Source organism: Aquarana catesbeiana, linkage group LG03 (assembly GCF_042186555.1).
Source record: "Aquarana catesbeiana isolate 2022-GZ linkage group LG03, ASM4218655v1, whole genome shotgun sequence".
Lineage (NCBI taxonomy): Eukaryota > Metazoa > Chordata > Amphibia > Anura > Ranidae > Aquarana > Aquarana catesbeiana.
The window spans coordinates 678979302-678992366 of NC_133326.1; the positions used below are offsets into that span (position 1 = coordinate 678979302).

The 13065-nt window shown below is 44.5% G+C and overlaps 1 protein-coding gene across 1 annotated transcript in view; it reads right to left on the minus strand.

Annotated features, from left to right (window-relative positions):
* The window catches only part of LOC141133514 (uncharacterized), a 67842-nt gene extending 58469 nt beyond the window's left edge, over positions 1 to 9373 (minus strand). The window contains exon 1 of the mRNA XM_073622940.1: positions 9269 to 9373. Coding sequence (XP_073479041.1) covers positions 9269 to 9305 — 37 coding nt within the window. The 5' untranslated portion in view covers positions 9306 to 9373. The remainder of the gene's footprint in view (positions 1 to 9268) is intronic.
* Positions 9374 to 13065: the final 3692 nt, after the last annotated feature.

The following is a 13065-nucleotide window of genomic DNA, read 5'->3' on the forward strand; positions in this document are numbered from 1 at the left end:
AAAAACATGGATTTTGTATGCTCTTTTTTCTCCCCCATCTGGAGGGTTAGCCCCTCCCCCCTCCCCTTTTTTTTTCGCTCTGTTTTACTTTATCTTTTTCACATCAGGCACCCTAGGCTCCTCTTTTTAATGCTCTATTGGAAATCTCAACTTGATTTTAGGGTCTATGTGCACCTAGACGCGCTCCTAACGGAGTGCATTCGGCGCAGTACAAATCCCATATCAAATCAAATCAAAACCATACTTCTCTTTTAACTGACTGTGTCTGTTAAAAAAAAGGACTTGTTCTGTTTCAAAAATGCCCCTTTATGCGTGGACAGAGACCTAAAACAAGGTCTTTAGGCTCACTCTGTTGGAAAAGAATGGTCACTGACTGACTTGGCACAGGCAACCTAACTCTTCAATAAGGCATAGAAGTTAAATCCAAAACAATTATACCTCAGCTGATGTAAAGTGTTACTAAACCCAGTAATACGAAAATAGTTCAACTGCCTCCCCACAGTGCCCACAGCCTATAAATCTTTTTACATTGAAATGCTGCCACTATATACCTTTTTGGATTATCTGTATACCACAGTCACATGATAAACAGCACAGCTGACAACCCTTGCTTCTTTGAGCTCAGCATATCCTGTTACCACCACCAGAGGTGCTTGGCACTCAGCCACAAGGGAAGCCCTCTTGTCACTTCAACCTCCAACCAGATACACGACCGCATCAACCAGCCATCATGTCAGAGGCCAAAAAAGGTGCTTCCCCATTAGAGGCTCTGTGCCTTCAAGTCGCAGCTCTAACACAAGCAGTGAAGAACCTACAGGAGGGCTACTTCCAATTAGAGGATCATCTGCAAAATCTCTCTGTGTCCGCTGCTCCTGCTGACCAGAATCCACCAATCCCCACCATAGCATCAACCTGTTCTGCTCTAGAACATTCAGCTGTCACTCCTACTGTGGTGTTGCCTCCCCGAGAACATAGGGTCCCTGTTCCTGAACGCTTCTCAGGGGACCAAATAAATGTTAGAGCCTTAAAAGTGGGGTTCATTATCTCTCTTCTATCAAAAGAACCATAGTCTTGGGTGCACCACCTACTTGAGCAAAAGAGCCCAGTCTTCATTTCTGTTTCCGCATTTCTTGAAGCTGTGGCACAATTTTATTATGACTCCCAGCGGCCTACTACTGCCGAAGCCGCCCTTCATGCACTACAACAAGGACAATGGCCTGTGGAGGACTATATTGTTGAATTTCCTAAGTGGTCAGCAGATACAGGCTGGGCTGTCTGAAGCACTCAAGGACGAGCTAGCCAGGGTTGAGGCTCCTGCTTCCTTAGAAGATCTAATCCAGCTAGCCATTTAACTAGACCAATGTTTGTGAGAACGGCGGTCAGAACGGACTCATTCCTTTCGGACATTTGGTCCTGTTCTGATCTGTGCTGCCATTGCTGAGCTAACATAATTGTTAGCTTGCCTCCTCCCCCACTAATGTCTACAGGAAGTTCAAAGACTTCCAGGATGAGAACAAACTGTGTTTTTTACTTACAATTCTCTAGAAAATTAAGTAATCCTCTGCGGGTTTAGCTCTTTTCCAAAGTGAAACTGTGGTTTGCTCATGAACGAGTGACTTATCCCTTTTTAATTTCTATTTCATAGTTAGAGAGTAGACCAACTTTAGTTGAAGAAAAAAATTCCCCTCTGGGTAATCAATGTACATTGGAGCAAAAATTCATTAAACCTTTGCATTGATTAATGAAAGCAACAAATGTGAATGTGATCACACTTTAAACTAGAAAAGCTACAATTTCTGGGGAAATTGTGAAAGTGTTCTTGCCTCTACAACTGGAGTGGGCGGAGTAACTGGATGGAGTGGCTTGAGTAACTGTGAAAAGTGTTAAAAAGCTTAATATTTTAAAAAGTATAAATAGTAGTAAAACAGTCCCATCAATAGCTGAAAGAGCTGAACATTTTTTTCAAAAATGATTTTGTTTTTGTTTTCAAAAATGATTTTTTTTTTTTCAAAAATGATTTTTTTTTTTCAAAAATAATTTTTTTTTTCATGGGGCGGTCATAAAGTTTTGGCTGATCATGGGGTGGTCATAATGTTTTGGCTGATCATGGGGTTGTCAGCTTTTGTCACCTCCCACTCTAGTTTTGAACATTTTGCCATTCATTCCTATGGGACCAATTTTGCTGCAAAAACGACGATATTTCGTGAACCATTCGGCGTAACATTCCACAAAGTAATAGCACACCAATTAAATGACATTGAGGCCGGATTCACACTGGTATTTTTCAGCTTTTCACAAAGTTCCACAAGGTAATAGCACACCAATTAAATGACATTGAACATTTCGCCATTCATTCCTATGGGACCAATTTTCTGCAAAAACTACGATATTTTGTGAAAAATTCGGCGAAACGTTCCACAAAGTAATAGCACACCAATCGGGAACAATCCGCACCTTCGGTATATTACTGTTTATGAAGTTTAAAAGCTGTGGGAGGAGTTAGGGTGGTATGATCATGGGGTTGTCAGCTTTTGTCACCTCCCACTCTAGTTTTGAACAATTCGACATTCATTCCTATGGGACCAATTTCGCCGCAAAAACGACGATATTTCGTGAACCATTTGGCGAAAAGTTCCACAAAGTAATAGCACACCAATTAAATGACATTGATTCTGGATTCACACTGGTATTTTTCAGCTTTTCACAAATTTCCACAAGGTAATAGCACACCAATTAAATTACATTGAACATTTCGCCTTTCATTCCTATGGGACTAATTTTGCCACAAAAACAACGATATTTCCTGAACCATTCGGCGAAACGTTCCACAAAGTAATAGCACACCATTTGGGAACAATCCGCACGTTTTGGTATATTACTTGTCCATGTAGCATAAAAACTGTGGGAGGACTTAGGGTGGTAAATTTGGCTATAATAAGAATAATAATATATATGTGAGATAACAGTAAGTGGTCTTGCTATACAAGAACACTTAATAAGTGCCTCCAAATCTAGAAAGGAAAACTATGTATAAAATCATTGTCCTCACAAATGTGCAGACATATTTATAAAAATCCATTGAGAATATTTAATAAAATGCCACTTCAGGATGAAATCCTTTTCCAGTGGCAGCTGGTGTTAGGGGATGGGGGGGGGGGGGGACGCCCCCATGCCCTGCATTACAGGACACCACTGTCCTCTTCCTTCAAAGTTTTTTGTGCCAAACACAATTATTTTACATTTCCAAAGTGATAAAACTGACCCCTCTGTGCTCTTCACACATTAAACATTGGGGTTTATTTATGTAGCGCTCTGCCTCTACCTCCAGAGGCCTGGTGATGACCCCCAGAGTCAGGGGGGGCTGACATTCCTCCTCAGGGTGCAGGCAGGGGCGGATCCAGGGGGGGCAACAGGGCAATTGCCCCCCCCCCCCCCGAAATAGTAGCACTGACATGTCATTGAAGCCAATGCGGCTGCCGCTGCCTCTACCCGAGTCTCTCTCTCACATCAGCTGATCAGCGGTGCCGAGAGTGAGACTCGCACTGACATGGCAGGATACCAGGAGGAGGAGGAGATGGGTGGAGCCTCTTCCCTTGAACTATTTCATTTTCTATAACAATGTAATAATAGAAATAATGTGTTTCAAACACCCTGACATTATAATAACCATGGTGCCGTGATGATTAAAGCTCCAACATCAGCCATTTCCCTGATAAATTGCCCCAAAAAAAACATATTTTCTGGCAGTGCCCCTCCCGAGACTAGACTCTGGATCCGCCCCTGGGTGTAGGTTACTAGACATGGTGGGTGTTGTGTAAAGAGGAAAGATGGGCGCCAGTCACTTCTAAAAATTAACAAAGAGAGTTTTATTTCCCTTAACATGAAATGTGGGAAAGAGGCAAATGCAATAACAAATTGGCAGACTCCTTGGACAAAAATAAAACTAGGCAGATAGCTATACAGAACAAGGGCCTTTAAGCTGAATTCAGCAATCTGTATTTCGTAGCAACTGCTGTCTCCTATAGCAACACGCTCAGCTCACAGCTACCCTCTGGATTCCTCGAGCTTAACTCACAGCTACCCTCTGGACTCCTCAAGCTTAAATCACAGCTACCTGCTGGATTCTTTGGATGAGTTCTTTCTTGAAGCTTTTCCAGCTACTTCATAGTCCCCGGCTGATCAAAAATCTCCTCTGGTACTCCTTCAAAACTCCATCCCTCTATACATGCCTCCGGCAATAAAAGTGGTTGACCCTCTGGCAATTTCTCTCCCATGCTTCCCGGCAACGGCCCGGCTCTCTCCGACAGAGCCCCTGACCCACGTGGCAAGGCCCCAGGCTTCAGGCCTACATTTCTGCTGCTGCTCCACACACGCCCATCCAGGCCGCAGCCCAGGTAGAAAGAGCCCCGATCATCTGACCTTCTCTAAATAAATACCCTCTCCCAGCATTCTTGGCTGATTGGCAGAGAGAAGTATATACATTCACAACCTGAATCCACTGTATTACACTGATGTCAAAGGTAACAGTGCCACCTATTGACAAAAGAGAGAAATCACAGTTGACACCAGACCCATTTGATCAATAGACTACAAATTAGCCAGGCTAGCTACCACCTAGCATCGCTAAATTTAGGAAAAGGGTGCTACATTTCCTAAAGAGAAATCCACTGTGCACTTGGAAGTGCAGTCACTGTAGATCTGATGGAGACATGAAAGGAAAATAAAAAACAGCACTTTTGCGTGCACATGATCATATGATAAAAATCAACAGATCTTCCTCTCAGATCTACAGTGCACAGTGGATTTGCCTTTAGTAGTGTGCAAGCTTGCTGACACATTTTTGATTTTGCATTTTTTGCATAGGGACCACTTTAAAGTTTCTAAAGTACATTAGAGAGATTTTAACAAACTTTGAAGCAGATTCCTACCTGTTTCTGCTCTTAATAAATAGCTGTTTGTTTTACCATGTCCTGTGTAGACTGATTCTAAAGGGGAGGGTCAGGTTCATTATAATCACCTGGTGCACTCTCAGTGTTCTGATGAGTAGAGCTACAGGGTCTGCATCTCTTTAGAAGTAATTAAACATTGTAGAGTATTTCATCAAAATTGAAATTCCCATTGTAGATGATGCCTAAAATCTGACTTAAGCCTTGTACACACACAATCAGATTTTCAGACGGGAATTGTGTGATGACACACTGTTGGCCTAAAATCCGACCGTTTGTATGCTCCATCGGACAATTGTCTGATTTTCCGCGGACAAATGTTGGATGGCAGGCTTTAAAATTTTCCACGGACAGCTGTCTGTTGTCAGATTTTCCGATTGTGTGTACACAAGTCCATCAGACAAAAGTCCAAAGTACAAACACGCATGCTCGGAAGCAATGCTTACCAAACACAACATTAGCAGAAGGTGGCCAAAGAGTGGTGCTAAAGAGCTGAAAAATCACATAGTACGTCACTATGTTCATGTTTGTTGGCCGACAATTGTGTGCCGTTTGTATGCAAGACAAGTTCCCGGCCAACGCCCTTTGGGCGGAAAATCCGATCGTGTGTACGAGTCTTTAGTGTAGATTTCTGGGAAAATCAGTGAATCAGTCACACAAGTGGGAAGGGACATTGCAGGTGTTCTGTAAACCTTTAAATAAGAAAGAGACTCCCATCATCTCATATAGAGTATGGTGGTCCCATCCCTTTGAATAGACATAGAAATAAAAATAAATGCCCCCTAATTGGGACTTTAAATGGACCATCAACTCAAAAATTATAAAAATAAATCTTTAATATAATGAATTAAAATACAAATACAAAAGACCACATACCGTATTTATCGGCGTATAACATGCGCCGGCGTATAACACGCACCCCAAGTTTAGGAGAGAATTTTAAGGAAAAAAAAACTTTTAGGAGGGAAGTTTAAGGAAAAAAAACTTACATTAAAATGCCCATCAATGCAGCCTCATCAGTGTTCATCTGCAGCCTTGTTAGTGTCATTGCAGCCTTGACCCAGTGTCCATTGCAGCCTTGTCAGTGCAGCTTTGCCCCAGTGCAGTCTTGTCAGTGCAGCTTTGCCCCAGTGCAGCCTTGTCAGTGCAGCCTTGTCCCCAGTGCAGTCTTGTCAGTGCAGCTTTGCCCCAGTGCAGCCTTGTCAGTGCAGCCTTGTCCCCAGTGCAGTCTTGTCAGTGCAGCCTTGTCCCCAGTGCAGTCTTGTCAGTGCAGCTTTGCCCCAGTGCAGCCTTGTCAGTGCAGCTTTGCCCCAGTGCAGCCTTGTCAGTGCAGCTTTGCCCCAGTGCAGCCTTGTCAGTGCAGCCTTGTCAGTGCAGCTTTGCCCCAGTGGTCAGTGCAGCCTTGCCCCCAGTGTCCATGCTTGCCCCCAGTGTCCATGCTTGCCCCCAGTGTCCATGCTTGCCCCCATTGTCCATGCTTGCCTCTTGTGTCCATGATCGCCGCCGACATACACATAGCTGCATTTAGTTTTAAATATGGCGCCGTGGAGTTTGGAGGGACTCGGTGGAGCTGAACGAGCGCCGCCGAAGTCACAGTGAGCCGAGATACACATAGTCGAGTGTATTCGGCTCTTTCCGGCGCCGCTCACAGTCCCGCCCAGTCCCGCCCTATGATGGACATAACACAGGTCCAATAGCGGGACTGGGCGTGACTGTGAGCGGCGCCAGAAAGAGCCGAATACACTCGACTATGTGTATATCGGCTCACTGTGATTTCGGCGGCACTCGTTCAGCTCCGCCGAGTCCCTCTGAACTCCGCGGCGCCATATTTAAAACGACACACTATGTGAATGTCGGCCGCCGATAGTTCACAATTAGCAGGGATCGGCAGGGATCGGCGTATAACACGCACCCATGATTTTCCCCTGATTTTAAGGGGAAAAAAGTGCGTGTTATACGCCGATAAATACGGTATATGAAAGGATGCACAACATGTGCTACATAAAACAAACCAATGTATTGTAAAAAACGCATGCAATATAAATGCCCAACGCGTTTCCGGTATCAGATGTTCCTATACCTTCTTCAGGGGCCAAGGGTTCAGAAAATTTAGTGTTCAAAATACATTCTGGTGTAAAGATTCAATATTAGAAATACGTATGAGGAGCCAGTGAGTTCATATTGGCACTGCACACCTTGTCATTGGTGGGAATTGTGAGTGATTAGTGTGTTCTCTGGATGAGTGGCACCCTCATAGTCTGTTTAAAGTTGGGGTTCAATAAGATGATAACTTGCATCCAGAGATCTGACACTGCACGTAGGAGAGACAGGTTTCACTTAAGGTGGATTACTGGGACATTGCTCCCTGGGCTATTTAGCCTTACTACAGTGACTTTATGAACGGTCTAGTTATCATCTTATTGAACCCCAACTTTAAACACTCCCTAGGAGACTATGCGGGTGCCACTCACCCAGAGAACACACTAATCACTCACAATTCCCACCAATGACAAGGTGTGCAATGCCAATATGAACTCACTGGCTCCTCATACGTATTTCTAATATTGAATCTTTACACCAGAATGTATTTTGAACACTAAATTTTCTGAACCCTTGGCTCCTGAAGAAGGTATAGGAACATCTGATACTGGAAACGCGTCGGGCATTTATATTGCATGCGTTTTTACAATACATTGGTTTGTTTTATGTAGCACATGTTGTGCATCCTTTTATATATGTGGTCTTTTGTATTTGTATTTTAATTCATTATATTACAAATTTTTGAGTTGGTGGTCCATTTAAAGTCCCAATTAGGGGGCATTTATTTCTGTAAACCTTTGTACAGATTACCTTCAAGTTGCCAGATTACACTTGCAGCCCCCTCAGCCCCCCTATTACTTATCTGAGCCCCTCCTCTATCCACCAATGTTGCACGAAAGACAAGGCTGCCCGGGACTCTCCTCCTCATTGGCTGAGACAGCAGCGTGGCAACATTGGCTCCCACTGCTGTCAATCAAGTCAGTCAGCCAATGGGGAGAGAAAAGGGGCGGGCCAGGCCGTGGCCCCATGTCTGAATAGACACAGGGAGCCATGGCTTGGCTCGGGTGCTCCCATAATAAGCTGCTTGCTGTGGGGGCACTCAACAGGAGGGAGGAGCCAAGAGAACTAAAGAGGAGGATCTGGGCTGCTCTGTGCAAAACCAACTGCACAGAGGCGGTAAGTATTACATGTTTGGTACTTTTAACTTAAAAAGGGAGACTTTAGAATCACTTGAAGCTATACCCATACAGTATTATCTATTGAGAAATATGTCAGCTGAACGAATGGAAGACCTGACTGCAATGATCTGGGATAAATCAGAGGAACATAAGACCAGATGGTTTTATTGGACCCAGTAAACATGGTGAGGATGGCGAGCGGAAGCCGATGGAGGAAAATCCATTCTCTGATCTGCTCTACAATCTGCTCTACAATGAAGGACTCTGGATGCGGCCAGCTCTCAGCACTTCTAGGCTCTTCTAGATTTGTCAGTGTGGCTCGGTAATCAGCTGAGCAGTCTGTTCTTGGTAAGCTTCAGAAGAGGGCTGGGGAGACATTAGGTGTCTAAGGGGACTGTCAGAAGTTCTTGATTCCAACCGTGAGTCTGGCATTATTGACTGTCAGAAGCTCCAACCGCGGTCATCAGATGGCCGGCAAAATGTGGACGGTCCTTGCTCCCTTGGTGGATTCCTTCCCTACCTCACCTTACCTATAAACCCCCTCCATCCCATCCTCTCCCTTTTTCTTCCTTTCTTTCTCCCACCCCCTCTTTCCCTCTATTTTCCCTCCCCCCTCTTTTCCATTTAATTCAAGAACTGGTATGTTTCGACCCTAGTTAGTCACTCCATATCACTCTTCCCCCCAGGCACTGATACTTTTCAAGGGTATCGGTGCTAAACCCTAAAGTATTTTAATTAATTAGATGGCCGTCAATGTGAAGCCCTAGTCTAACACCTTCTAGGTGTTGGGGTACATTAAACACCCGCAGAGCTAATCCCTCGTCATTACCCCCGGGGTCCATATCTTTGTTTCAGATACAACTATCTGTTGATCATATAATTGCTCCTTTGTTTGTACCACGTATTCTGTGAAGCTACCATTTCAATGTATGTCACATACCTTTAGATAAAAAAAAAAAAGAAATGTGTCAGCTCACACTTCCAGGAAGATGAATTTCAAAGGTTGTTCATAGCTTCTTATTTATTGTTGCAATCCCTCCTGTGCCCAGACCGGCCACAAATTAGATACAAATAATAACTTTCATAATTAGTTTTATCACTTACCTAGAAAGTACAGACTGATCACGATGAAGAGTCTCATCTCTCCTTACAGGGTGCCGTAGCTGGAGGATATGTGTGAAGTGGATATAAGTGAAACATGAAGTGAAGAAAAAGCAGAACTTGTTTTAACCTCTTCCATACCGGGCACTTTCCCCTCTTTCTGCCCGGGCCAATTTTCAGCTTTCAGTGCTGTCACATTTTGATTGACAATTGCGCGGTCATGCGACACTGTACCCAAACTAAATTTTTATAATTTTGTTCAAACAAATAGAGCTTTCTTTTGGTGGTATTTAATCACCACTAGGGTTTTTATGTTTTGCTAGACATATAAAAATAGACCAAAATTTTTGGGGAAAAAAAAGTTTTCTTTTATAAAATTTTGTAAATAAGTCATTTTTCTCCTTCACTAATGGGCACTGATAGGTGGCACTAATATTATTATTATTATACAGGATTTATATAGCAAGACACTGGTCACCGCCCACACCCATAACTGGCCTTCACAGTAAGGAGCACATGGAGGGCATATACATACAAGAAAAAGACAATTCCATAGCTCAACTCACCAACCAGTCTGCTGACCAACCAAATTTACCTGTCTAACCGTATGTTAAAAGCAGGGGTTTAGTTAGCACACATTTGCAAACGCATGTGAAAGCTGCAAGGCCTCATCAAGGCATGTATGTATATGCCCTCCATGTGCTCCTTACTGTGAAGGCCAGTTATGGGTGTGGGCGGTGACCAGTGTCTTGTTACCGTTTGTATATTTGGGTCGGGGACACACTGGACGCCTCTGCTGCTATTGCTGGGTGTCCAGTGTGTGTCCTGTCCCTTTAAGGGGGCTAGGGCGGCCTCCTGGCTCACCTGTCTCACACCTATCCATTCAATGCATGTGCTTCCACTGTGGAGACACTTATAAATTTAGTGTTAGGACTGCAAGTAATACAGGGTGCCTTGACGAGGCCTTGCAGCTTTCACATGCGTTTGCAAATGTGTGCTAACTAAACCCCTGCTTTTAACATACGGTTAGACAGGATTTATATAGCGCCAACAATTAGTGCAGTGCTTTAGAACATGAGGGCAGACAGTACAGTTCAATACAGGAGGAATCAAAGAGCCCTGCTCCTTAGAGCTTACAATCTAGGAGGGAGGGTCAAGTGATACAAAAGGTAATAACTGTGGGGGAGGATCTGATGGAGAAAATACAGTTGTTAGGTGTGGGTAGGATAGGCTTCTCTGAAGAGGAGGGTTTTCTGATACCCGCATTTGTCCCCAATATGTGAGGAACACGGGTATCAGATCTCTGCCCTCCTCACTAACTCATGGCAAAGGGCTGGCCAATCTCACACCGCACTGTCACTTACGTAACAATGCCACTCTTATCTGCACCCGACACAAAGACTTTCCAGCTTGTGGGACCCAATCTAGGTGCCAGCAGCCTGGGAGCGATTGTCACTGGGCTAATTAAACAATTAACCCTTTAACTGCCACCAGTGACTTTTACTGAAGAGTCAGAACTTCCACCAATTTAGCATTACAATTATGATTTTAGAATAATCGTCTGTAACACACAGTCACCACAGACAGGCATGTTCATAGGATTTATCCTATACAGTAGTCTCTTCAAGAGATGGGATATTTTCTAGCTTGCATTAAGAACTTAGAGGCAAGTTTAACACTTTTCAAAATAAGGTTTTAAAGGGGTTGTGAAGGTAAAAGTTTTTTCACCTTAATGCATTCCATGCATTAAGGTGAAAAATCATCCGCCAATACCAGCCCCCCCAGCCCCCCGTTCTACTTACCTGGCCCCTCAAAAGTCCCGCAATCGCCCCCGACATCCTCTTCGCCGCTCAGCCTGGCCGTTGATTGGTTACAGTGGATGGATTGAAAGCAGCGCAGCCATTGGCTCACGCTGCTGTTAATCACATCCAATGATGTGGCGCGCCGGGGGGCGGGGCCGAGTGATACAGTGAATGGCTATGGCAGCCGGCTGTATCACGGGAGCACACCCACAAGCACTCAGCACCAGGCGAGGGAGCTCACATGAAAGTGTTGTGTCCTTGCGGGGGGGAGCTCAGACAGCCGCAGAGGGACCCCAGAAGACCAGGTTCGGGGACACTCTGTGCAAAACGAGCTGCACAGTGGAGGTAAGTATAACATGTTTGTTATTTTAAAAAAATATATATATCTTTAGTGATCCTTTAATAATGAAAAGGTCAAAATTGATGCGAATAAAATATTTACAGAAAAAAAAGATGTTTCAAAGAAATAAAGACATAATACAGCGACAAAGAAATAAAACAGAGCGAGAAGAAGAATACTTGCGCAATGTCCTGGGTTGAGCAGAGTTTGGTCGATGAGCCAGGTGTTATCGGTTCTCAAACTTGGCAGATGTTCCTGATTTTATGGTAAAGGAGAACTTGCAGCACTGATGGGCACTGATAGGTGTCACTGAAGGGCAGCACTTATAGGCACTGATGGGCGGCAGTGATGGACACTGATGGGCGGCACTTATAATCACTGATGGGTGGCACTGATGGACACTGATGGGCGGCAGTGATGGACACTGGTGGGCGGCACTGATAGGCGGCACTGATGAGGAGGCACTGATGGGCACTAAAAGGCAGCACCGATGGGCACTGACTGGCAGCACTGATGAGCACTGATTGCCATCACTGGTGGGCATCACTTGTGGGCATCACTGGTGGGCACTAACAGGCATTACTGATAGGGGCAGATCTCCCCTGTGAGGAAAGCCGCCTTTTGGCTTTCCTCTCCTCACATGCTGTCAGTGTGAGGAGAGTAATGCCGATAACTGGCATTTCCTGATTGGACACAGCTAACCACATGGTAAAAAGCCTACGTCATAAGCTCTTCACCAAGATTGGTGATGCAGTGTGTCCAAGGGATACACCGCACCACAGATCACCGCACTGCGTACCCCCGAGGAATGTCATATGATGTCCACTCAGAACGGGAAATCATTCTGCTTTAGGCTAGGACCCCTTATATATTTATACATGTTGATCATATTCCCCCCTTAATCTCCTCTTCACTCAAGAGTGAATAAATTCAGTTCCTCTAATCATTCCTCATAGCTGAGCTCCTCCATGCCTCTTATCAGTTTGGTTGCCCTTCTCTGCACTTTCTCCAGTTCCCCAATATCCTTTTTGAGAATTGGTGCCCAAAACTGAACTGCATATTCCAGATGAGGTCTTACTAATGATTTGTACAGGGGGGCAAAATGATATATCTCTCTCTGGAGTCCATACCTCTCTTAATACAAGAAAGGACTTTGCAACGCTTTAACATTTTTTACAGGTTACCTGTTTAGAGTTACAGAGGAGGTCTAGTGCTAGAATTATTGCTCTCGCTCTAATGCACGCGGTGATACCTCACATGTGTGATTTTAACGCCGTTTACATATGTAGACGCGATTTACGTATGCATTCACTTATGTGCATGAGCACGTGGGGATGGGGGCACTTTAAAAAAAAATTTGATCACTTTTATTTCTATTACGAAGAGTGTAAACATCCCTTGTAATTGGAATAGTGCGTGACATGTCCTCTTTATGGAGAGATCTGGGGGTCAATAAGACCCCGCATCTCTTCTTCAGGCTGGAAAGACCGAGATAAAAAAATAAATAAAACTGTTTCGGCCTTGCCAGCCGCGTTCCCGGCATTGCTTACCTCCGCTGTCCTGGACTTGACATCTAACGTCGCGCTTGGGCCTCCGAGGGTCATAGAGATGACTGGGGACCATCTGGTCTCTATGATCAACGTCCGGCATCGGCGGAT